The sequence below is a fragment of the Anser brachyrhynchus genome, assembly GCF_964034855.1.
Source record: "Anser brachyrhynchus genome assembly, chromosome: 3".
Lineage (NCBI taxonomy): Eukaryota > Metazoa > Chordata > Aves > Anseriformes > Anatidae > Anser > Anser brachyrhynchus.
This window is the reverse complement of record NC_137696.1, coordinates 20,678,207-20,705,919: the sequence shown is the minus strand read 5'-3', so window position 1 is coordinate 20,705,919 and position 27,713 is coordinate 20,678,207. Positions and strand designations below refer to the sequence as shown.

The 27,713-nt window shown below is 37.1% G+C and overlaps 1 protein-coding gene across 37 annotated transcripts in view; it reads right to left on the bottom strand.

Moving 5' to 3' along the window:
- Positions 1 to 4,267: 4,267 nt before the first annotated feature.
- NRXN1 (neurexin 1) overlaps positions 4,268 to 27,713 on the bottom strand; it is a 725,132-nt gene continuing 701,686 nt past the window's right edge. For 27 of the 37 annotated variants that reach the window (XM_080583915.1, XM_080583904.1, XM_080583905.1 and 24 more), the window contains 2 exons: positions 23,578 to 23,665; positions 4,268 to 7,622 (listed from right to left, as the gene is read on the bottom strand). In XM_080583915.1, the coding sequence (XP_080440041.1) occupies positions 7,315 to 7,622; positions 23,578 to 23,665 (396 nt within the window). In that variant the 3' untranslated portion in view covers positions 4,268 to 7,314. The remainder of the gene's footprint in view (positions 7,623 to 23,577; positions 23,666 to 27,713) is intronic. The other 10 variants (XM_080583926.1, XM_080583903.1, XM_080583908.1 and 7 more) reach the window with 1 other exon arrangement.

Sequence of the window (27,713 nt, the reverse complement as noted above, 5' to 3'; positions counted from 1 at the left end):
GGGGGGAGTGCTAGGTTCTGTGTTAATTTTTTTTCCTAAGGTTTTACATCTTGTGCTGAAGCTTGTCTCTTTCCCTATAGTTTATCAGAGATAGTTGATGGATCTTGCCCTCAGACAATGTTCTGGTCCAAATCTTTGAGACACAATGTTCCAGAAAATTAGGGATATTGGAATTGCTGTGGGGGGTTAGTTTAATGCCTGTGGGATGCAGCTGCCTGGGTAGCTTTGAGGCCTGGCCTCCCTCCTCAAGCACATGCATAGAAGTAAGCTTTCCTCTCTGGTGTGAGACACAGGAAGCTAAAGTCATAAAGAAACAATAAGCTGGCTCCTAATTAAATTCCTAGGCCCTCCCACTGCAAGCGGAGGAGTACCAGTGGAGATGGGAAAGCAGAAAATGACAGAAAAAACAGTATTGTTTTCACCTGAGAACTGGACTTCAGGTATCTTGGCTGCATACTGCACAGACTATAGGGCCTATATGGGCTCACATATGTGGTGTTGAATTGACAAATCTGAAACTTGATTGGGCTGAATGTTTTCCCCAGAGTTTACCTCAGGTGGCTATTCATTTTCATTTTCTTGATATTTTAAACTAAGGCTGTGCCAGTGAGGCAACATACATATTGATGCCACCACTTTTTTTGAGAACTCGTTTGTGTTTTTTTTTAACGTATCTAACATCCAGGGAAAACCTGGACGTGGTACCACCAAAACCCACGCCAGCTTGGCCAATCAACAAGGACTGGAAGTTCCTCATCCAGTCATGGTTGTGAGACACTTGCGGCAAAATTACTCCTATTTCTGTACTCACACCGGGCTGGGGCTGCATCCCTCATGTCTTCTTTTGTCACAACTGCCAATCCTCAGGGCACCTGCTCCCTGCATGTGCCACGGAGGTGTGGCTTGGAGGGCCTCAGCCATGCCATAGCTGCAGGAACTCCAAAAAAAAAAAAAAAAAAAAAAAAAAGGAAGACACTCATAACTCAACAGTCCTGTCATGATTGTTGGCTGGGGAGGACAATGCATGTCTCTGTGCTGGCTGGACATTGCCTGTTGTTGTCTGCTTGCTTCCTTGAGGATTCAAAACCGGCCCTGGGTCCTGTGAACCACCATTTTGTCAGATTGCTAAACTCAGGGCCTAGCAGGAGGGCAGTCCTTTAGGGACATCATAAGGGTCCAAAAGTCCTTCCCCGTGTCTTGGCCCTTGCTGTCTCTCCCTGAAGCCCAAACCCAGCCCAACCAGACACACAGGGTCTGCTTGCCTCACTCTGCGCCCTGCCCTCAGCCACCATGCTTATGCACGAAGGGCACGCAACTGCCACCAAGTTCAGGGGGCTGCTCCACCCAGGGACTGCTGCCAACATTAAAGCAGTACCTTTCTTTTGGACCTCATTCAGCCTCTGTGCTCAAGGCCAGGGCCCTCCTGAGCAGGACGGATGTTTCTCCCCCAGACCTGAGGCCATGTTGTCAGCTCGTAGCAAAGTCAGGTTTCTGTTTCTTAAAGCACTCGCTGTGCTGTGACACATTTTGGGAACCACTTAAATTGTCTAATGAAAGCAATCTGCTGTGCTTTCCCCAGAAAATGTATTTTAATTTCAAATGGAAAATGAAAGTTTATCAGAAAATGCCAGATAAATGGGTATGCAGCAGCTGTTTGTGTAAAATCTACCCATTTCCCCAGACTGGCAGGCACCTCAACAGCACCTGAGTCCCAGTGGCCTCAAAAGGCTGATGCAGCCATGCAAGACCATGCCTGTATTTTCTCAACCTGCTCCATCCCAGACTGTGACTTATAAAAGTATTTTGCTATTTATCATGTAATAAATGCCTACTTGCTTGTAAACAGACTCACTTGTAAGTCTGGCGAAGGCGGCAGCAGTTATTTTGGGCTGCCCAAATTCCATTTCCTTGTATTATTTGCTGTAACTAGACCAATGTGTTCACATTTGTTGTCAGTTCCTGAGCACTCTGACAAATGAAGTAATGTCTTTATTATTTCCAGAAAGGATGCTGTTGAGGATTACTGTCCTGGATTTTTAAACCTTTTGAGTATATGCTGGAATGAAATTACTGCACTTAAAGGCAATTTACTTATTAAAAATGCCACATTCTTTGAAGTAAATCTAAGCCTTATGTCATTAGTATGTTCTTTTCTTTAAAAAAATAAAATGAAAAGCGTGGTCTACCACAATTCAACCCCATTGGCAGGAAGAACATTGTCATAGGGAAATTACTCATTCTAAAAATAAAGCAAAGATAATTGTGTGGTTGTGAGTACCAATGCATCCTATTGGCCTCTGCCCATCAACCCATCCTGCCCAGGTCCTTCCTGCAGGGCCTTCCTACCCCCTGGCAGATCGACGCTTCCCCACAACTTGGTGTAATCTGCAAATTTACTGAGGGTGCACTCAATTCCCTCATCCAAGTCATCAATGAAGATATTACAGAGGATGGGCCCCAAAGACCTTAAGAAGCCTCCAAAACAAGCAGGTGAAAGATTGCAAAAATTCTGGCTCTGCATCTCAGAAAACAGCACACCCATAGCAATGATTTTTTTTGTTGTTGTTTTGTGGAATTTCTAGTTCAAAGCTTAACACGCTTGGTTTCATGGAGAGTGATGACCAACCAAAGGAGGAATAGACTATTCAGACTAATAAGAGGGTGGCAGGCAAGTAATTTTATCAAGCCACAGAATTCATAACTTGTAAATTGATTTAAACGCATTGTGGATTTCTCTTTCTCCCCACTTCCATGAGGGCCAGAAACATTTTAACACTGAAATACATTGGAATACTTACAGACTGCAACAGACAGGGCCTTTAAAAGAAAGCAAATAGCCTTGATTCCAAATAAAATCGTACTGACATATCTGTTTTACCAGAGCATAATGTTAACAGACACCTCTAGACAGGACTGGAGTGAATTTAGAAGCAAATTTCCATAGTAAATATGAAAAATCATATTTAGATACCCAAATAAAAATTATCTTGTTAAACTATGAAGTAGTCATATTGGAGGAATTAACAAACACAGCCGTAATTTACAGTCTTCATAAGTGAGCTGATTCCTTATTCTAACTTGTATTTATTTTTTTACAATGTTTTTTTTTTTTCTTTTTTTCTTTTCTCTTTTTTCCTCATCATGTGAAGGTTTTTTAGCTACTTGGCTGCAGTGATGATTGATTGTGGGGGCCACCACTTAAAGCAGTTAACTGATGATGGATGATGCAGGTACTGAGGCCATTAGTTTTTTGGTTAAAGGGAGAGCACAGTATAGATGTAAAAGAAATGAACAAATAAAGTGTAGAGTTAAACTGTATAATAAATTGTTAAATTGTATAATAAAAATAAAGTGTATAATTAAATATGCTTTTGTTGTTTTGTTGTTGTAGTAGAACAAAAATCACTATTGTTATAACTCAACTATGCATAAAGCAGTTTATAAGTTTATAGTTAACTATTTTATACCAATGGAAGACAGAATGTTTTCTCCAGATAACCCCAAACTTAAATTTTCTAATTTACTTCAGTCTATACCTAATTAAGCAGATGAATAAATCAAAGAAACTATTGATGTGAGTAAAGAAGATATATGTTTAAGTTCTTGTTGGAATTTAGATCTAAAAGCCTAACTCATCCACATTCAGCAATGCATTTAGGCAACTTTAGACGCTTCCTTAAATCAGTAGGATTAGATGTTTGCTTGAAGTTAGCCATGAATTGAAGAGCCACACTAAACAGGAAAATACTCATTTAAAGGATTAGCTATGGTTGAAATTTTGCAATTACTATGTAGGAATGTTTTTGAAGAATTGAAATATGTTAATTTTTCTATTTTAAACCAACTTCTAGACAAGTGAAAATATTTTCAGTTCTATCTCTGTATCCCATTACCTTAACTTCTATCATCTTTCAATGGAAAAAAAAAAGAAGTGGTGGAAAAGGAAAAAAACTGTTTTCCCAGTCCAGGAGTGGCAGGGGAGGGGAATATCAAGTTCTACATTCCTGATTTAAATAAAATAAAAAATTTCAAATGAAGTAATTCTGTGCAATAATGCATTAATGTTTTCAAGCTTTAACTGAGCAAGTTGAACACAGGACTTGTAGAGTGTTTTCATTTAAGTGTACAAAGAGCTCTGAGGTCACTTTTTGCTGACATGAACGTCTATGCCACTTTCAACTTTTTTTCGCTGCTTTAAGATGAATGTACAGGTACCCCAGATATAAGGGAAGAAGAAAAAACAAAAACAAAAAAAAACAAGCCATCATTTGTATTAAGAAACATTTTTATTAACAAAACAGTAAATTCCACTTGCTTAGCATTTCCAATAATGAATAAATTGGCCTTGCAACAAATAAAAAAATCGTAAATATCTATCACAGAAAGCACTATAAGGTTAGGGGCATTGGGCCTCTCTTCGATATTTTAGGGTTGAAAGTTTCACACATTATTTAGTGTTTTGTTAAAAAAGGCAACACAATACAGTCATAGAAATGAAGCCATCTCAGTCAAACAAATTAGGTTATTATTGAGAAAGGATCCAATTTTATGTTAGGTAGTTGGTTTATGTCTGTTTGTTTGTTGTTGCTGCTGCTGTTTTTAAACACAAAGGAATATTAAATTCACTTGCTGGCACTTCTGATACATCCATATATGTTTTTTTATTAAATTACAAAATTAAAGAGGAAAAGGAGAACCTTCAGAAACAGTGTTAAAATTGTGTTTGCTTATTAGAGTAGTAGCAGATATTTTTTTTCCTTGATGTATGTATTTAGTTAAAGATTATTCTACCAAACTGTCTGGAAGTTGACCTAACTGTGCTATTTCATTAATGCAATCAATACCACGCAGAAAAGACAATTTCATCTCACCCAAACCATGTTTTTTCATGTCCGATCTCCTGTCATCTGATTATTCTTGTTCTTCCACGTATCTTTAAGCCCTGAAATCTCTCGAAAGTGACAACCACCTGGCTTTCAAATTCTTTCCTGCCTCCAATTCAAGTCTCTTGCTTCCAGCAACGACCTTCAGAATACCAACCCTGCCTTTCCCTGAGTACAGCTGTCTTGTAAAGGTGGGAGAAATTATGAATGCCATAGGTGAACAACCATCTAAGAAATGAGTTTTTGATGGATTTTGTGAAGCTGTTCTCATTTCTCCGTAAATGTTAATGAAAAAATAATAATTTTACAAATATAACATAACACACCTTGATGTGGTTGACAACCTTCAAGAGAGGCATTTTCATGTCAGCTACATGTATTTTTCAAGTGCTCTGACTCCCAGATAGATAGCTGTACCAGTCTCCAGCATTTTTCATCAGCTGCAGTGAATAACACACAACAAAATGATTTGTGCCTGATGTTTAAAGCTAATTTTAAATTCCTCGTTCCTGTCTGTAAAGTGTGGACATCTATATTCCCTCCCAGGAGGCCTTCTAATGATTTGGTTGATTTCAGCTGAACTACCCTCTTTCTGTCTAATGTATTCCCTTTGAACTTCTTTGTAAATAAAACGTTACACTATGATTTATTGCTGTGAATCTAATGAAACAATACTAGAAAAAAATAACCTGAACATGTGAATTATAGCATTATATTTACTACATTTAACTAAAATGCTTTAATGTTTTATATATGCAAGAAAAGCTGTTACTTCAAAACATGATGAACTTATATTTGTCTAATTATGATGCCTTGCAATACTACACAATCAACTTAGCTAAAAAATTTTTTATGTGCCAAAATGCCCACCATTGAAAAGTACTATCATGCACCTCAGATTATTTCCATTTTGGAGAAAGGGGTAAATTCTGCAGTAGAATCAGTCTGGATAATTAAAATGGGTCTTTTTAGATCTTTTGCCATCCAACGCTGTAGTAGCTGTTGTTAATATAACTGAATGCCAGATCAACACAGTATGATACTTCCTAAGATTCTCAAGAAACTCATCATTCTCATAATTTTGTAAGAACAGGTTTCTGTAAGGCAAACCATGCTCTCCAATAGTGAAGCTCTGACTGGAAGCCAAAGGCCAGTGTAAGTCACTAAATATTTAGCTAATTAATGAAAGTAAATTTCTAGGAAAATTGGCTGTTCTGATCAACTTCATTGATGCATATCAGGAGCAAGAGATAGGGATAGGAAGGAGAAGATAAATTACAATAGATATATATTTTTGCTTTCTAGTCCACTTCTTTTCATACAAACTACAAGAACTTAATTGCAACAGAATAGAGGCTGTACAGGTAAGAAAAAAACTAGCTGACTCTTATATACATTCATACATGTTCCCCTTAGTATAACCACTACACTGTAAAATAAAGGAAAAAAAAGGAAAAAAGTCTGTGACAATTTATAATGGCTGCAAAAAAACTAAAGTGGGTCTGTTGCTCCAGATGTCGTAAAACTCTCTATACCTAGCAACACTTATAACATTGAGTTTACCAAAAATGGCTGAAGAGCAGATATAGTTTGCATTTTCTATACAACAGGCTATAAAACATCACTTATCACAGTCCAGAAAGCACATATAGATGTGTTTTTATATAAACATATGTAATAACATATTAAGCGTGCATGAAAATTTCCCAATGATTGCATCTATGCCCTCTTGTTTCCTTTTCTTTTTTTTTTTTCTTTTGTGGAAATGTGCCTTATATTCCAGATTATTTTTTTTTTTTTGAAAATAAGGCCTCCATACTATTTTCCTCACAACCAGAAAGGGGCTTTTTGAAAGTATTTCTACATAAGTCTTCAGAAAAGCCAGCACTTTGTTTCAAATGCAAGTTTCCAATCACTGCTTCACTGCACCAGACGGCAAACTGTTTATGTTTGCTTGTTGAGTCACCATATATAATGACAGTCTTCTCTGACAATAAGACTAACTTACTTCTCAAGAAAGCACTAGCACTTTGGCTAAATCCAGAATCATAGGTAGCTTCTTTTTTCTGTTTTTATTTTTTTTCCTTTTTTTTTAAATTTGTTTTGTTTCATATTGTGCCTTGATGTTGTAGTAATACTCCTTGCTTTATGAATGCGTGGTGCCATCATTGTCTTTCAGAACTGTTCCAGCAACATAAAGACAGGCAGAGTAAATGAAAACACTTGTGGATGTTAGGGAATTTATCAGCTCCCGTTTCTGAAAAACAAGAGCATGAAATGCTTGTTTTTAAAAACAGTCTTTCCTTTCTGATTGCATTCCCTGTCTTTTGTTTTTGAATGTGCTTCATAAAAAGTAAAGTAAATAAGTTTGTATTATGTCTCAGATAAAATGAAGACTATTTCTATACAAGCGTTCTTTTAGATGTTGAGATCAGACATAGTACTCCTTATCCTTATTTTTCTTGTTTTTGTTGGAACTTTTAGCACTGTTGGGCTGTTTTTCCTTGATTACAGCCCCATTGGATTGTGCTGAGTTACTGATGTAGTTTCGACTCTCATCTACATGATACGATCCTTCGTCTCGGTTCCTGTACTTGTACATAGCATACAGGAGAATGAGGATGCACAGCGCTGCTGCTGCCACGATCCCAACTACCATGCCTGTTGTGCTGCTGGATTCACGAATCACCTCGGACGAGCCAGGATACTCCCTTCCTCCTCCTGCCCTGGTAGGATTTGCTGTAGGTAGATAATGAAATAAGGGAGAGGTTATTATTGAGTTTGCACATTGAGGAGTTAGTCATATCTACCTGCCACTATCGTGCATAATTCTGCTTGCACTCACTTGGGTCAGGCCAAGTACCCTACTCCTAAAACATTCAGATTCGCAGCCCATTCAGCTTTCATGTCTGTTAATGTGAGTAAACAGGCTTTTAAGCAAGGAAGAGGACAGCATGGACAATCTAATTTTAGCCTTCAAAAGCATCATTTCTCCAAGCGTTGTTACTAAGCAAAGAATGTCTAAATCATCTGGAATAATTAAATTTAAATGCCAGAACACTAACATCTGGGAAGAAAGAATCTCTCCCTTCTCCTTTGGCCATCTTCTGTAAAAAACCAACAGTGACACTATAGTACTTATTGTGAGGACAGTGATAATAAGACACATTAGCAGATGAAATGGGGGGGAAAAATCAAAATTCCCCATAATAATAAATGATAGCAACTAATAAGTTGTCTACAAATAAAGTATCCTCAGCTATTCTTTAGCCTTCCTTCAACCAGCTTCTCAATTTCTCCTTTCCTTCTAATATTTTTTTTCAAATTAATTATATTTATATTTTTCTTTCTTTTAGAGTACCCTCAAGTCTACCTTCTCTTTTGTAATTCATAGTCTTCCTTGAATATGGCTATGCTTTAGAGTACCTTTTCACTCAATTTCTCCTATTCCCTCTTTTCTTCATTGACCAGATGTTCCTCCAAGCAACTGTATGTCCATAAAAAACCTCTCAAATTACACTAGACAAGGACTCAACCTTCTAAAAACCCAACTCTCAGGTCACATTCTGTTCTTTTCAGTTGTGATATGAACTGAACTGACCTGTGTCTTCAGACTGTGAAGTCTTCTTGATAGGAACTATTGTGTTGTCTGGCATATTTTATCCCCGTGCACAGACATATGGAATGAAAGCTAATTCCAGAAGGAATTTGTAGGTTAAATGCCCACAGCACACACAATGCCCATGTATCTCCCATGATCTCCTTTACTGCATTTAGCAGGAGGAGAGGAAGATCCTCATACAGAATATCTTTGAGCGGCAATAGGTGAGACAGATCTTCTATAACTTATGAAGTATTATCGACAAAAAATGAAGAGACTTGGGTCTATGCAGTATTCCTCTAATTATAACAGCATTTCCAAAACCCTGAGAGGCTGTGTACCCTAGCACAACCAGCTTTGGCTGAGCTGAGGAGCAAGAAAAGAGCAGTGAGTGAACCAAAGCTTCCCACTGAGCAGTGCAGAACACTTTCATTAAGCATCCAGGCTGGCTTATAGAAACCACATTTTAAATCATTATACATGGCTGAAAATGCAGTCAATACAATATAAATGTTAACTAAGAGTACAGCTAAACACTAGTTTTACAATGTATTCGTAATTTCAGCTTTGTCAGCCCTTGCTACAACCAGCATTTTAAAGAAGTGTATTAAAGAAATATCTTGTTTAAGGTGCATAAAGGCATATGCCCCATAGTCACTTTTTTTTTGCACTCTAGACATAATAGGAAGATAATTTTAAGGATGCTACATTAAAGGTAATACCACACAAACTGTTATGTCAGAGAACTGCAAAGAGTTTGGGCAACCAGAATTAAAAGCAGCCACTAGCTACAGACATCCACAATTGGTCTATGAATAATAAAACAGTGAAAAAGCCACAGACCCTGAAAAGAATGAAGCTCCCTGCCCATCTTGGTATTACTCATATTGTATTGGTGATTTGTGTTCTTAATGTTAGAAAGCCACTTCCTGACAGTTATCCCACATAGGTTCGAAGAAGGTGACATTTTATTTGGCTGAAATAACAGAGGCACCACAGTAAGATGCAAGAAAACTGTCATTTGTGTCAAATAGTACTTTAATTTTATATATATATATTTTCCTCTGCAAGTTCTTTGTACAAGTTGATACAATTGGTCTATTCTATGACTACACAAGAGATCTTGAAGTTTCGCTTCAGAAGGCTCAAAGATTTTTTTCTCATTTCACGGTAGGTACCATCCTACTAAGAAATAGGGTCTGTCTCAAAGTAGTAAGTAACTCTATTAGATCCTGTTTCTTCATTGTGGTTATTGTAGTAAATGGAAATCCTTTTACACATAAGTTGTCATTTATTGCTTTATAAAAGACAATGCATTGTTTCAGAACAAAGACTCCTGAGTATTTCCAGAGTGAATAAAAAATGAGACAATGTCTTATCTTACTGTACGTGGTTTCAGGAAATGAATAAAAGCAACTGAATGAATTCTGTCAATACCTGATGGACTAACAGCTGCTCTTTCTCTTTAAAGTAACAGACATTTGAGCCAAATGCCATCAACTAACTTTACAAATGATGTCCACTAAATGACGATTAACAGCTTGCTTATAGGAAAATAGTCTTTTAACATTGCAACCTGAAAAAACAAGTAGGATATATTTTTCAACATTACCTAAACTCTTGCCTCTCACCTGATGGCAGCCTTTTATTTTTAAGAATGTTTTCACAATTATCTCATTTATCCCATCTGTCTTAGGAATATTCAACTACACGAATGTTATTTAAACTTAGAACACTTTCAAAGCATCTGTTGCTACATTTGTTCGGACTTTTGTAAAAGGAGCAGTTCAGCAGGGGAAAATTACTTCTTGTAATTTTTCTTCCGTTTACATTAAAATATGCCTTTAACCTAGCAGGGCCTCCTGAGACAAATGAAGAAGAAGAAAATAAGAGGAAAGTTTTACAAAGCACATGGGTTTGTCTGTGTACATTTCAGGTGGGAAAGACTTGTGGAGCACATGCTATAAAGCAAGTGTCCGATCTTCAGACAGGGAGGGAAAGGGCACTAGGAAAAGGGCAGCCTACACTTCCTCTGTAATCTGTGTAAATGAATAAGTCCCCAGACATCAACACTGCTGAAACAGCTACCGTTTATTTAAGCAGGACCTTCAGTTGACTAAGACAGAGGAATACTTAGGGAATTTACCTGGATTTTTTTTTTTCTTCCAAGAGAAGAACAATTGCAGGCAAGCACAACAGTGCTTGTCTATCAGTAGAGAGCAAGTGCTTGTCTATCAGTGGAGAGCAAGCAACAATTACCAGGTTACAGAAATCTTGCTCTTCACTTCCCAACTCTTTGAGAAACGCATGATGCCACCCACCACCTTTGCAGCTGAACCAGCCAGAGTCACTGGCTCCTGGCACAGCAGCAGAGCTGTTTACCTATGGGTAAACCTTGGCTGCTACTTGGTCACAGTCTCTGTAAGTGTCCGTAGTGTTAGAAATCCTAGATGAAGATTCTTATTTTAAATAAGAAGCTAGATACTCTGGAGGTGAATCAAGATTAAATATTAAAAAGATCCCAATATTTAAGACTGAAAAGTCACAAAGATATCCTGAAACAATCTATACTAAATTGAGGATAGTTCAGTGAAGAACCAGAGAAAATCATTAGGACTGTAATTATGCTCAGACCATGCCATAACAGTGAGAGGAAATACAAGTCATCTTGTGGTGCAAGGATCCCTTCTCAAAGCAACTGCTCTGAAGTACAAGTCTTCCCCTCAACAGCACATGAACAGCATTTTTGGATTACCTCAAAGACCAGCTTAGAACAGACTGATTTTTAAAAGCCTCTTCTACCACTTACAAAAAACTTTGCACGAAATAATAGCAATTGAACACAGTTTAACATTGTGTAATAATGGATTAGAAAGTTATTATTCTTGACTGTACTTCTAAAGTGGTTTAAAATTTAACAGGAAAAATCTGACTATTTTCAGTGCCCAGTTTTCATTAATACTGTGAAAAGAAAATTGGAATTGCAGGCTCCCATGGTGTTTGTGAATTGGAATTAGCAGACTTAAAAACAAAACAAAAAATCCAACAAAAGGACCCCAAATGTGTTTTCTTTACATTTATACCTTCCCACAAACTGTGAATAGGAAATTACTCACAAGACAAGAATGTTTAACTACTACATTTGCAATGAGGCATGAAGGCAATTATTTACAGGACACATACTAATTTTCACTCTGTGTGCTATCATTCTAGACCTGTTTGTAGTCAACTTTTTGCAGCATTGTTGGATTCTGGTGAACGGGTTTCTGAGCTTACTGCAATTTCTACTTCTCATTGCAAAAAAAAATTAATATATATATATGTCTGAAAAACAAATCTCAGTACTTCCCTTGCCGAACAGGTGGGACAGATGCAGCCCAATTGCAAAATCAGCATGAGTATTGGCTGTAAACTTGTGCAAAACTATCCTGGTCCAAATACAGGGGTATCTCAGCCTGCTGCCTTCCTACTTGTTTTCACGTGATTCTTGAAAGGGGGCAAAAACTGGCTCCCCAGGGGATGCCCAGCAATGACTCAGCTGTCATGGGAGGGAAGAAGTAGGAGGTGATTCCACATGTAGCTGCTGTAGCTCAGTGACAAATTTACATCAGATCTGAAATGGTCTATATTCAAAGGCATGATTAAGCCCTTGTGAGAGAGGTACCACAAAACTAGCTGCATTGCTGCGCACACAGCACTGCACTTCTTAGCCATTGCAACATGAAGATTAAAAGAGAATGGGAGCTGAGAGCTGCATATACAACCCACAGAGATGTGGTGGAAAGGTGTGGTGCTTGTGAGCTGAATAACTACGTTTGCCATCTTGAATTCACACCAATGCATTTGCTCTAAGAAATTTGTCAAATGCTTGCTGAGTTTGAGGGAACAAGACAATAACCTACTTCCGGAGGTGCGTAAGATAAAATTATTACAGTATCTGTTCTACTCTTTGGTATGCAAAGCCAGATTATTTGCTTCCTAGAAACTGAAATCTTAAAGGTTCTTAGTAGGAAAGACATAATACATTAACATGCTTCTAAAGCGGCACTAACTAATTTAGCTACTAATAAAAGTAGTCTAGCAGCAAAACACCATCTACATGTAAAAATAGTGGCCCCTTTATTAGGAAGTAAAACATTCTCTCTTTGCACTGAATGTAGTTTTTATTTCCAAGTGCAGTGATTGGCTGTATATTGACTTCAAATAATTTACAAATTCTACCAACTCCTTAGGACTTAAGGTTTTGCAGGTAGGTTTTTTTTTTTTTCTTTTTTTTTTCCCCTGTAGTTGAGAGGTGGGAGGGTTGTTGGCTGAATCTTCTTTAAATGTCAAAATAAATCTAAAGGGAGATAAGTTGGTAGCACAGTGGCAATTGATGGAGCATGCCAAATCAATGGATTTTATAAGTTAATACGATCTGCAGAGCAGAGGGGAACATTTCATAGTTTAATAAAAAGCTTTTGTGAAAAAATTTTCTGCAAAATTGAATTTAATTTTAGCCAAAATGGAAGACTTGAACCAATATATCACTTCACATATTTAGCAGTCTTCATCTCTGTGCTCTTACTATTTTTTTTTTGTTAACATTTTCAGTTGTATTGCTCCTTTTTTAGTATTCCTTCCCTTTCAATATGGATGCTTTCTCCTTTTACCAGTTCAGCTGTCATTCCTATCTCTCCCCACTCCTACATTTGACATTCATCTTTGCATCTCTGCTTCTTTCTTTTCCAAATTACGTAATTTATCCTGTTTTTGTGTGTGTTCTGGGGAATCTCTGGTAATTTGTTACTTCGCTTCAGAAATTTTGACTGATCAGCAGAGTCAGTGGGTGGTCTAGATTTTGAATTGAAGTATTCCTAAATGGGAAAAAATGTTCTTGCAAATAAAATAAGGAAGACTAAACAAAAATATTATACTACTACTGATAACTTATTTTCAAGCTTGAGCTAAGCAATTCCAATTGTGGCAACTCAGTTAAGAAAGCTAAACCAGTATGTTAGTTGCCTGCAGCGCTAGCTCCCTGAAATGTCAGGTGAACACCCATGTTACTACAAAAAAAACACAAAATGGCAGGGGCACTGGGAACACATTTTTGGTGGCAGCTAACTGTTAGATCGGCTTCATTTTACAAAAAACTTGTTGTGTTAGTGACAGTGACATTTGGGCCCCTTTGAATTTAGTGAAAGCTTTGCTGTTGAGCTTAGTAGGACCAAGGTTTCACTGCTTGCTGTTTTTATTATAATTTCATTAAAAAATAAATAAAACAAAACAAAACAAAAACTTACCACCTAAACTAGGAATCAATTTTCTGCAAGGGAACACCAAAATGTCATTGTAAAGAATGAGGAATCTGATGGCTTGACCTACAGAGCAAGGAATGATTCTTGCTCATGAAATGATCTGGAGATGCATATACCCACATTCATCTTTGCAAACATGGGTGATTCCCTGAATGTTCTCACTTCTTCCATCTTACTTTTCCATTATCCCTTTTCTGTAAGATTTTAAAGGGTATGTTCACAATACCCTTTTTTACCACTGTTTAAACCAGTTTACATTGAAACTGTCCAAGTCCTATATCTAGACTACAGTTCTTAACCTTAGGAAAAGTGCAGGTTTTGAAACCTATGGGCCAGAATGGTATGTCAACACAGCAGAACAAGGTTTCATTCAAGTCTTTAGATGGTTAGATTGAAATGGCCTAAGGTTAGACTATTCTGGGTCCATCCATCCTCATTACATGTTATTTTTGCCTTGAATTTTCTCTGCTTCCATTTATGAACAATACCCTTAGAGAATACCTACGTCTCAAACTTGTCAGGATTCACCTGCCACTTTGTAGGCTGTCAAATGACACACTAAAAAATGCAATGTTTATGCAGAGGTTTAAATTAGGTCTTAGCAAGTAGCTGAAAATTAGCAGCTATGGTCCTACTACTATTTATGCAAGAGATAATGAAAATTCACTCTGCATTGGTTGCTAGAAAACACCAGCAAAAAGAACTGTTCATCCTTATCTCTGTTGTCTAGTAGTGGGGTAAGCAACCGTCTTCGCTGCTAGCAGTCTGTTAACATGGTAATTAGTTGATAAGCTGCAGCTGGTATACACCAACTACTTTGTAACACCATATTAATTGAATTTATCAGGTACTGCAAACGGTTAGCTAGAAGCATAGAGTTTTGCTTAAACACTTATAAGTCCCCAGTTTGAATGCAGAAAAACCTAAGCTGCAAAAGAGCTTATGAACAGACAGTGCCCAGTGTCATTTAATGCAGACACACAATGCTCTGGCCTCTGACCCGCTGTCATGCATGCAGTACTGCACACAGGCAGTACTGCCAGCATTCCCACTTCCTTAGCAAAATTGTATTTTCTCTGTTTTCTAGGGATGGCTGCCTCAGATTCCCATCTTTCTATCTAGTCCTTCCTCCAAACGGTATCTGAGGTAAAGCAAATTTCCTATAGAATTTTAAGGACCTGATTTAATAATGCTTTGTTCAAACTTGGTATAAGAGGAAGATTTGGCATAGAAGCTGAGCAATGTTAATTCAGACCAGTATTTTAGCTATAAACCTACTTATACATTTGCAAAATACTGTTTTTCTTCTAATATGTCCATAAAGACAATGATGATAAATAAGCCTGAGGAAAAAAAATCTTTCCACATAGAGGTAAATTCAATGCATATGCATTACTGTATTGAGTTTACATAGAAAGGTTTTGGTAGTAGGGGGGCTGCAGGGGTGGCTTCTGTGAGCAGAGAACAGCAGCTGCCCCATGTCAGATCAGAGTCAGCTCCAGACAGCTCCAAAATGGACCTGTTGCTGACCAGAGCTGAGCCTCTGAGCAACGTTGGTTGGGCCTCTGGGAGAGCAGATTTAAGAAAAGGAAAAAGACTGCTGTGCTATAGAAGCTGGGAGAGAGGAGCAAGAAGCAGCCCTGCGGGCCCCAAGGACAGTGCAGCAGGAGGGCAGGAGGTGCTCCAGGCACGCAGCAGCAGTTCCCCTGCGGCCTGTGGAGAGGCCCCTGGTGGAGCAGGCTGTCCCCCTGCAGCCCATGGGTCCCACACGGAGCAGATCTCCACGCTGCAGCCCGTGGAGGAGCCCCCGGTGGAGCAGGTGGATGTGGCCTGGAGGAGGCTGCGGCCCATGGAGAGCCCCCGCAGGAGCAGGCCCCGGGCCGGAGCTGCATCCCGTGGAGAGGAGCCCACGCAGGAGCAGGGGGTCTGGGGGGAGCTGCCGCCCGTGGGGGACCCGTGCTGGAGCAGTTTGCTCCTGGGGGATGGATCCCGTGGTACGGAGCCATGTGGGAGCAGTTCTTGAAGAGCTGCTGCCTGTGGGCAGCACCTGCAGGATCAATTCAGAAAGGCCAACATCTTGTAATTTATTTATTTTATTATTATTTTTTTTTTAATTGTGGAAACATCTCACAGTGAATGCCATGAAAGCACACTCTTATTTCTGTGGCTAAAAACTAACAATCCTTAAAGACTTAAAACTTCCGCAAACTGCTTTTCACACATTAGGATACATGCACAGAACACTGGGATACAATTTTTTGTATAACTGAAAATCTTGAATATCAGTCTTGAAAATCAAGACTGCTTTGTCTAAAAGAACACGGTCATGAATCCAATTTCTTTCTTTTTTCTTTTTTTGTATGTGACTGATAAAACCACTGCATTAACTGTTAACAAATTCTTTAGGTCTATGTAATGCCTTATTCAGTAATATTCTGATTTGCTTGATTTATTTCTCTGTCTTTGGAGTCATTCTGGACACATCTCCCTCTCCAGCTAATGCTGGAATAGTCTGTAAAGCCAGGTTCTTTATCTGAGACTAGCAAAAAGAACAGGTCAAGCTACTGCTTATATGCTAGCAACAGTGTTTTCTGTAAATTTTTCTACAGAGATTGAGGAAGATAAATTCTCAAGAGTTTATGCGTACCTATGTGGCAAGGTAGAGAGAAAATAAGAGAGAAAGAATACTAAATGGATTGTAAGAAAACAAATCATATTCCCCACATAACTCCAACAATGGAATAAGACTATATTCCTCCACCTCTGTTTGCGCTGAATGAGAGTAAAAATCTGCACTCCTCCAGCCTTGCCCACAGGACTGTGATACTTAGCTCTGACATGCTTGCCATTCACTCTCTGACTCACTATCTCCTGCAGGGACTGTATGCTTGCCTTGGACTAAAATATCATTTCTACACCTGAATAAAAGGACACTATATTCTCTTTCTAAACATTTTATTGTCCATGATCTAGATGAGCACTGAAAAATCAAGGAAGTTCCACTGAGATCAATGGATATGACACACATAGTTCACATGCATTTGTGAATTAGTGATGTGAAGTGCCTGGTTTGCTTCTCTGAATTCATATACCAGTCCAGATATACTAGCAAACAGGATCATATGCTTCAGCTTTGTGTGTAAATACCTTCAGAATTGAGTCACAGTGTTTTACATCTTTAAAAGAATGAAAAGTAACGTGGGCTACTCCACCAGGAACACTAAGTAATGTGCCCCTTTTTCACGAATGATTGTTTATAAAATAATTAAGTTTCATTGAAAAACTAGAAACATTACCATCTGGTTTCCTCTGCACTGTAGAGATGTCTAACTCCAAATAAATGAGCACATAATAGCAATACTAATATTTATCAATTCATACATTTCTCTGAACTATCTTTTCATGGTGTATGCATACACCTGAAAGATGGCTTTAGGTACTGCCATACAAATAACAATCCCAGTATTTACATCATGAATGTTTACCATTCACATACATATTATAGAAATGAAAATCTTCATCTTTAGCAAGAATTAAGTGGAATATGAATGCACTCTCAAAATTTAAACACAAGAAACTCTGTTCATCATTTGTGCACCAGTCGATAAGGTTTTCTATGAGTTAGCACAGAGCTTTGTATGATTTATAGCAACTTGGTGTCAATATTTCTTACCACTCATAGAGTCACTGATATTACACTGATAAAAAAACATTATGGCTCAAGAAAAAAAAAAAAGTCAGCCCCCAATTTCCATCCATATTCTAAATTCTGATATGTTCATATCGCTATGACTGCAATTAATACATCCTGGAAAGCATTAGCTTTAGATTAGAGACGTCATCTCTAGGCTTTGTATTAAAACTCTCTTTGAACTGAATATGTTCAGCAAGGAATATATACTTGAAGCGTTCACATTTAAAAGGCATGTATAGCTAGCAACAGCTGCATTCTGTCTTACAGTGTGCTTTAAAAATAAACTTTTAAAGAATTTTATTTTGTTCATGAATCCTCTCTGGTAGTTGAGGCTACACAAAGGAATGATGTATGAGAGTATGAACATGTAGACAACCACCAAAATTACAGAGAATCCATTTCAGGAATTAGAATTCTCTAAATTCTTGAAAAAATATTTATGAGAGTTAAAGAAAAACCCTCCTTTCAGCACGTGCCATTGTTTTCAGCAGCTCCCAACACGAGAAACGTATGAAAATACTGTCTAGGAAAGCTAGGACTGGCTAGAGAGCTACAAGTTTAGTCAGTGTCCTTATGTTTCAATGACATGGCTGACAAAGAGTAGAGATCACTGTTGATACAATCAATTAATCATCATTTTTAACCTCATTTACTTAGATGATTAAAAAATACATCTTTCTGATCAAATTCAAATGAGAAATGCCATATGTGTAATTTGCAGTGACAGACAGGAAGAGCTAAGACTGTTGAGAAAAAAAAAAGTGGTTCATTTCACAATAAAAACATTTGGAAAAGTGCTACATTTGCTTTCTGATGATTTGGGGGGGGGTGGGGCTTCTGATTTATAAAATTAAATAAACTTAACTATTTTAACTTCACTTACAGGAAAATTAATGTATATTTGAAGTCTCTAAGTTCCTTTATATATTCTACATGCTATATACATGTGGTAAGTGCCTCTCTTTCCCAATTCTAACATTTGAGAAGTTTGCAAATAAAACTATGTAATTTTCACTCTGTAGCAGTTCATGTAGACACATCTTTATGTATTTCAGCTAAGCATTTAAAGAAGCAGATTCAAGGCAACCCAATGATCTTTCTAATACTGAAAATACATATACAACTATAGGATAATTGGAACGAGGCTCAAATATTTCCTTTTTGTCTCAAGCCATAATGACCACAGTTGCCCTGTGAACTAACTGTAATTTTTTTTTTCCTTTTTTTTTCAGGTCCTTGCACAATGCATTCAGTGAAGTGTATTTGCACAAGTAATATAGTGCAGTAATTTCTGACAGAAAAAGAAGAGTAAAACTTCTAGAAATAAACATAAATCATTCACAGGCCATATTTCACAGCTCTGCTCATTAGAAAAAATAGGTATTAATTCTGGGACCAAACCTAAACCATCACAAAGTGTTTGAGAACTGTATGGTTCCTAGCCATCTCCATCTGTTCAATACATGTCATAACACAGCAGGGGGACATACATATGCAGCAAGCAGTTTGCATGCAAAATCCTGTAATATTCTGCTTAAAGGAATAAGCCTTCCCCAGAACCGTGAACAATAGTCTCTACAATGTACTGTAAGAAACATCAAAAGTAGTGACTTGTTTGCTGTTTCTTGGCTGTACCAATGCTTTGCAGATTTCTGAATGTTGCCAATTGTTGTCTGCAATGTAATATGCCAAGCCGAGGTGTAGGAAAATCAATACATGCTCAAAGATCAGTGTGTAAGTATCTATCCTATTGGTTCTTACATAATAATGCGGGAAAATGTCTAATCCCATTACTCTCTCCAGATCAAGAATCAAGGCTAAGACAGGTACCTAATACACCAGTTAGTATACAGCACTGAAATTTATCCTATTATTGCCCTGTTTCCCTATAGAACACGTACAGGACAAGGTCTGACACCAATCAAACACTGCCCTGGGAAGTAGAACCCAAGAGTTGCAAGACAGGCAAATATTGATTAAGAGATGATGAAGTATTTATTTTGGTTGCAACACATGAGATTCTGTTGGTAAAGAGACCCTTGTCTGAACCTGACAGGTAGTTTGTTACTAAAAGACCATCTTTTCACTTTGAAGGTTGTCTGCTAACGCTTTCAAGGCTAGCAGATACCATATGTATACTGGCTATATTCTTAAAGACTGCCAAATCCTCTATCCATCCCACTTCTGCCATGGCCATCTGGACAGGTTTTTCAAACTAAATTCTAACTTAAAACTTGGTTGACTCCTGAGTTTGAGAAGGATTTAACTGTAATTTGCAGAAAATAAAAACAAAACTGTTTGTGTGTATGCTAAAACCTGTAAGACTTATTCCATAGTCCAGATTTCCCTGCCTTTAAACTCCATGACTTCACTTAATTTAGGCCAATTTGGATCTCTGCATTTTGAAACATTTCCATAGCCACAAAAGAGGCTAGATAATAGCTGACAAATAAAATACCAGCCAGTATAGCTGGAGCAATTAAGCAGTGTAGCACACATGCTCATTGTAACTCAGCAGAAATCAGAGTTCTGTACAGAACTCAGGGAAGGCTGGAAGAGCACTCCGAACATGCAGAATGGCAGTTTGTCCACCCGCAGTTTTATAGCTCTTCAGATAAAATTAGTAAAACATCCCAGGTTGTCTTTTTATTGGACACATTTCCACTAGTAATTTTCATAACTTGTCTACAAAATGAAGAAACTTTATTATTTATTTCCTCTATGACATGAAGCTGAGGAAACATAAACTGTTAATGTTTTTATTAGTGTTGCTATTAGTATTTAGAGTAGGAAAGGGAAGGTGGGGAGACTACGAAAGCAACACATTGCCTTACCACACAAAACATAATGCAAACAAAGTATGTTGACTAAGTTTCGCATGCTAATAAATTTGTTATGACTTCATCAAATTATGGCATGTTAAGCAGTCACAATGAAATCTGCAATTATAATTCTTGTGACTTTATGTTCCAGACAAGTTGATGGGATTGCTGCTTAGCAGCTCCCAGTCTGGTCTATATTTTCATTTCCCATATGAAATTTGTTGCAATTTGCATCTTTCCCTTTGTTCTTCAGAAGATAGATGCACAGAAAGCAAAGCTTGTGGTGGCAGACCAAGACTTGTTAGCCACTACAAACTGCATTTATCCTAGAAAAGAAGCCCTATTTTAAGAATAAATCTTAATCAGTACAATTTAGCTACTTAGTGATAGCTAATTTCTATGATATACAGATCTACCATATTCAAATGGTTTTTTGAATAGGGTTTCATTCTGAGCTAAGAACTTTGTTTAGAAATAGACATATTTTGGGCAATCCTCATGTAAATGTACACTTATGGCTCTATCAATAAAAATGAATGGGCTCTGGTCATCCCTTAAATGTATTCTTGCTAGAGAAACATTGACCTAAGAGCAATGAGTGTGCTGCATCATCTCTTGTGCTGGGGCAGATCCCTTCGCTGAATGACCATCAAGAAGTAAGAGCAGAAATCTAATGGAATCTCACGCTATGGCCTCTCAAGTGAAAATGGAATAATAAAATTGACAATTCGGCCTTCTAGAAGTATCTGTTAGGAAACATGAGTTTCACCAGTATCAGCGAGGAGATGGAGAAATGGCTATGGGGAAGCAACTCTGGTTTCTGAAAAGGTTTAAGGGGGAAAAGCTGAACTGAACCATGGGAAGAATTTAAATGGAGGGACATATCCTTTTTCATCTCCCATCCCAAATTAAAAGAAAAAAAATAATAACCTGTCACTGTCAACAATATTATGTTTTCCTCGCTTATGTTCCAGCCTATTAGGAGAGCATGAAGCAGTATTCAGATGGTGCGGTGCCTTATTGCTACAGGACTATTTATGAAGAAGGCTTATTTGTAAGAATAAGTGAATAAGACTAAAACAGCTTACAGGGAGACAGATATGCAAGAACTTATGACTTCACCAACCCTTTTGGTTCGTGTTGTTTTAAATATGAGAAAAGGACAAGGCCATCGAAGAGGGAGGCAAATTAATAGCTTTTGAGAGTTGAGAGTGGGAGGACAAATGACATTTTGATGTGAAGAATGACAGATAAAATGATCCAGACAATTGTGTTTATGGCGAACATAATTCTTGTGCCAATCCATACTTTTTTAAAGAAGCAGTAGCAGTTGGGATCCAAGAAATTAAACAGTAAAACCACTCTCTAATAAACAAAAATGAGAAGCGTAGCTGGGTGATGAATGGTACACTAAAACAGGAAAGCTAATGGCAAGGCTTTGCAGGAAGACTAATATTCACATTCTCCTCTAGACTCCAGTTTGGTTAGAAATGATAACATCAGAGAGTTTCATTTCATCCCTCCCACAGCCAAATGTAAATGTATCTATTGAACAGCAGGGCTTGAGTTAACTAAAGCTAGAACACAATTAGCTTGGATGAGCTCAGAACCATATGAGCTACTGCAATGACATATACAGGAAAAGACACAATCTTGTTGAACTCAGGATTTTGAAAATAAGGAAAGAATAGAAAAAAATCTTGGAAATTAATTGTCAAACTTTCAAGAAGTGAATTGTCATCACAATTCCCAAATATCTAGCTCATGATGTCTGGGACTTCTGCAAGTGAAACATCTTCCTGAGAGATGCAAGAAAGGTGGGTGTATCTGGTGCTACTCAGGTTTAAGAATGTTCATAGCATCTTGTGGCAGTTTGAAAAACACTCTGAAACCTTTTTACTGGAAAGCATAAGAAACTTGACTCCAGAATGTTCTCATCAAACCCATAAATGTCTTGGTTCCTGGAAGAGCTCTAATGACACACTGAAGGTCAATCAAAAATTGAGAGAAGTCGTATACTTCTCTTCTTTCACTTAAATTTAAATAAATGGTATTTGCATGTTTGTATTAGGTGTGATTTCAGAAAGAACTCACACATCTGCATTTGAACCAAAATTTTCTTTGACTTAAGGCTATATAGAAACACCCACTGCCCCCAGTTTGAGTGTTACACTAAGGGTGTTAGTTATTATTTGCATTAATATACTGCCCAGTTTCAAATTTCACCCTACTTTAACTAAATATGTTAGTACACAACAAATTATATTAATTCTTTTATTATTAAGTATAACAGCAAGTACAGAAGACTACCAAATTATCTAAAACAACTGACAATAAGTGTACTACTGAATAAGACAGAATTAAAGTGAATAAAAAAACCTGACATATATATAGTACCACAAGCTGTTTGCACAGAAAAGGTAAAAGCAAACCCAAGCCAACAATGAAAAAAGAATTAATTCTTTAGACATCTAGGAGTTTTTAAAGGCTATAGAATAACATAAGTCTTCAGATTGCTATTATGAATTTTTGCCTTCATTTCACATCCATGACAAACATTCACATTCTTAGAGAAGGTATGTATTATTTACTCAAATATGAATATACCTGGGAAACTGTATCGGAGAGGAAAATTAGGACCAACTTCCCATTAATGAGTGGGAGTAGGAAAGACATGGCCAAAAAACTAGAGATCTTTTGTTCCATGGAAAATACTAGAATGTCATTTTTTTGCTTTGTTTTAAACAGAACTGAAACATACATTCTGAATAATCTTTGGTTTGGAAAAATACCATCAAACAATTTGAAATTTGAGACTTTCATATTCTATTGTATTCATGTTTTTACCGTCTATAACAATAATTCAAAATTTCACTACTGGCTTTCACTACTGGCAAAATATGATATTTGAAATATTGTACTTCTATCGTATTTGGGAGAAATGCTTAAGGCACTAACAATTGCAACATCTTTCTACTAAATGAAGGTGTCTCTATCATGACAACAGAGTTACAGGGGCCCCAGACTGCCTGTCCAAGTCCAGCCTTAGGTCCTTTGGTAACCTGTAACCCTGCTCAGATCATGACTACCAAAAATGCATTCTCAGCCATTGTCTCTGACAAATATATGGCAAACTGTCCCTCTCCACTGACACTGCCATGTGTATAAAGGCCCAGATTCACCATATCCGCGCTATGTAAGAAAAGACTGTCCCTCCAAATTTCTGTGGGATGGGAGCATGCAAATATGAAATAAAGTAGTAAAAAAGTTGACTAACCTAACCCACCTGAGCTCGGCTCACAGGGATCAATGTCCTCGTCATCACTGGGACATTCAGCTGAGGCCACCAGGATGTCATCTGAGGTCTGCGAAGAAAATAAAAGTCAGATAGGTATATTTTAATTGACTTAACATGTTCTAAGATTCTCACTGGCTTTCCTCGGATTTATGCAAGGCCCGGAGCATTCCAGACTTAATATTTAATGGCACAGTGACACTCTCCAACTCTCTGTTAATGGGACTTTGCTTTTCAATTTGCACTTGTCAGTTTTTAAAGGAACTGTGTTAGATATCCAGTGCAAGCTCTTAAACATAATATTTTTTTTTGTAAAACAACAGAAAGCAGAAGGACAGAATATGTATATTGGGGCTGCTGGTCTTCCTTATCTCCAGTGTCTCTACTATGATATTACTGAAAACACTGAAAGCATTAAAAGACAAGTCAAAATATTGAACTGCCTGCAGCTGTTAAAACTATCAGAAATGTAGTGATGTTTTCTCCGTTGATTGGACTTCCTTTCTCAGATACAGAGGCAAAAAAATGGAAAAGAAGCAAACAAAACTGTCATTAAATTAAAGCCTCTATTCAATGAAAAGAAAATAAAGGAAAAAAAACTGTAATAAATACATGCAGCGTTAGAAAGTACCAGTTAAAACATTCTGTTGTCTTGAATAAATGATGTGTTGCCCAAGTTCTGTGTTGAGGTCAGAAGGGTTCTGTCCAAAATTATCTTGGACAGTTCTTTGCACAAAAAATAAAAATAAACAAATAAATCAAGACAAAAGAGACAAATGATACAACCCGGAGCACTGTATAGAAAAGAAACTGGGGATTTCTATCTACCTTTTCTTACAGTGCAAGAACAAGAACATATTCAACACAACACAGAGGCAATCAATCTGAACCTGATAAAATGAAATACCTCTTGTTCAAGCCACCTCTGAGAACAAGCATTTAGAAATATAATAAGAACATCTACAGTTATTAGGGGAAATAATAGCAGGGAAATATAAACTGTCATACTCCTGATCATTTCTCACGCAATTACTAATGAGGTTAAGAAGAAGTTTTTCCTATGGGTAAGATATTTCATAACTGCCCATTTCAAGCTTCCCTTCACCTCACTGATGGAAATACACAGAGAGAATAAGAAGATGTGACACTGAAACATGTGGCTAAGGATATATAGATGACAAAGAGCCATTCTTGATTTCCTGTTTGATATATATTCCAACAAGGATATACAAATCATTTTGCTCAATGTGAAATAACATTTTTAGATGTTTGTTTGCACGAGTATAGGAGACTATAAGACTGTAGGTCTCTACCTACAGTACCTCAAAGTTTTACCTCATCAGTTTAAGTCTGAACATGTGAGTATTGTATTTCTAAACATTATGGCCAAAGCTTAAACAATGTTGTTTATCATTATTCTTCTAACTGAAGTTTTAAAGCAAAGCACATTACACTAATAGGCTTTTCTTTGTCACGCTTCAAGATTATTAATGAACAAATGCTTTCAGCATTTCTGTGGGGTAGGAAAGTGATACAGGAAAACATTCATTAGTATGTGAAATACAGCAAAGAAAAGCCTGTTATAATAATATTATATTTTACAGGTGGAAGACTGAAGCATAATAGAATGAAATAACTTGCTAAAGGTAATCAAAATGGCTATAGACAACAGCTGTATTATGTTACAGTTCAATGCCATAATCACAAAAATCACCTTTCCTTATAGTTGGGAAGATTTATAACTGGGGAAGGCCACTCTGTAAATCTATAAGGCTGCCAAAGTAAGCTGGCAGATTTGGAAATGATAGTTTAAACAAAAAATGTTTTCTAGTTGTCCATTCTTTCTGACAAGTAGAAAAACTGATATAACAAAAGTCAGCTGCAAACATCTTGAATTTCTAATGTCCATTTCCTTCCCCCAAAAGACAACCATTTAAGTCTGAAAATCAATATCTATTTAAAAATCAACCTCTGCTTGTGTTTTTTTCTAAAGTACAAAGAAAAAAGAAACAATCAGGTAACCAACTAATAAAGCCTGCACATAAAAAGTTAACTCTGTACTTTAAAAACCACTTATAATAATAAAAAGTACGAAAAAGTGCAGTGCATCTAACAAACAATTTCAATTTTGTCAGCAAAATCAGCATCATATATTTTTCCTTCTGCCATAACAATGGAGATGATGCTATACTTGTATTACCTGCAGTAGGAATACCGAACACTTACGAACTGAGCAGTGGGGAATTTTACGCAAGTACCATTAAACAGAAAGCATCATATGCATACCTAATAGTCATAGCAGTAAATGATTTTCTTTAATATCTACTGGTCTAACTGGAATTTTGTGTAAGGGAGCTTTGGTACATGCATGTATGTGTAAGTCTGTGACCCTTGTAACTTACGCCAATTGAGGTGAAATGACCAGAGAGAATTATAGAATGACTGCAGTGTCTCTAATTATTCTTTATATGGGATAGTATAGTTAGAGTTTACATCAATTAACTATATTTTCTTTGTTCAGTTTGCACTGCATTCGAAATTACCAGAAAATAACTACAGGAACATCATATGCTTTAAGTACATTAACGTGTGAAAGATACTTTCTTCAGTTACTTATAAAAGGGAGGTCAAAACTGTCTTTGTAAAGTGACACAAATTCCAGTGTTATCTATGGATAGAGTAGTCACGCTTCTACAAGAACAAAGGGATGTTCTTGACTGATAAAAGTGTATGTACATTGTGGATAAAGAAATGTGCATCTCCTTAAGTAAGTGTGAATACTGCATACCAAGAAAGACCTCATTCATGTCTCTGAGTGAAATTATTTATGTTTCAAAGTCAATACTAGACATAATACTGATTTTGTTCTAGACAATAAAATAAGTATCATTATTTGAATAAGAAGAGAAGGGATAAGATCATGTGAAAATTGTTTTCTTCATAAACATGCGTCAGGAATAATTCCAGTTTAAGTATCAATTAATAGATGTGTCACAACCTCCCTCTATTCTCTGCTTTCTCCCAAACACCTTCTCCCCTCCGCCCCCCCCCCCCCCCCCCCAAATAAAGACAAATGAACAAAAGGGACTGAGATGGTAGTGACTAAACTACACATAAAAGTCATTAGACTGCTTAACACAAATTAAAATGGGATTAAGAATTCACTGAAACAGTAGAGAATATAAAGAATACATAAGTTACAGAAATATTATGGGCCAGCTACCAGACTGCTTTCTCCAGAAGTGCTCTGACTGACAGTAACTTGCATGAACAGAAAGAAGGATTTAGACCTAAGGGTCTCATGCAGCCAGGGGGTATAGAAAAATAATGCAAGATGGAGTAATATTTTTTATTTATTGCACATTATATATTCTTCATGCTTTTTAATTTGGATGGGAAGATTTAAAATAAAACAGTTTTCCTAAGCGAATTGCAATTGTTGTTAGCTCTGTGGCTAATTTCCAGGACACGGTTCCAACAATTCTCATTAATCGAGGAGTTAAAAGTCAGTGGAAAATCCCTTATTTACAGTGAGTGACTAATAGGGTAAGATCCAACTGGTATTGTCATAATACAAGATTGGATTAGAATGTCTCAGGGGAGAGTTTTTCAAACTCCTTTAAGAAGTGATAATCTAGTTGTCAGAGATTGAAAATAAATAAATAAATTAAATAGCTGGTGCACAAATGGAAGGCCAAGCAGGATTTTTTTTTGATTCTATCTTATTTTCTTTGTGTAGTTTCAGAGCATTTCAGATTCATTCTGTGGCTGTGGCTCTATGACTTTAAATGCAGTCCATTGTAATACATGGCTTCTTAAAAAGTTGGACATCTGTTCACGTTTCAGAAAAAAGGATGATAGGAAAAGCTTACAATTAATGTGGCGGTATAAAAAATGGATAAAAATCACATTTTCTAAAGCTACAAGTCACTACACAAAGTGTTTTCTGATAATCATTCATGGTTGTGGCCCCTTCAGGAATAAATCTTACATCAGTCAGGTCTCTTAGCAAAAAATAAGGAGTGCAGGATTTGTCTCTTAGCCAAGGGAGTTGAAAATATCACCAATCTGCCACCCTGTCTGAGAACGGAAATGCTGAATATTTCAAGAAAGCTCCT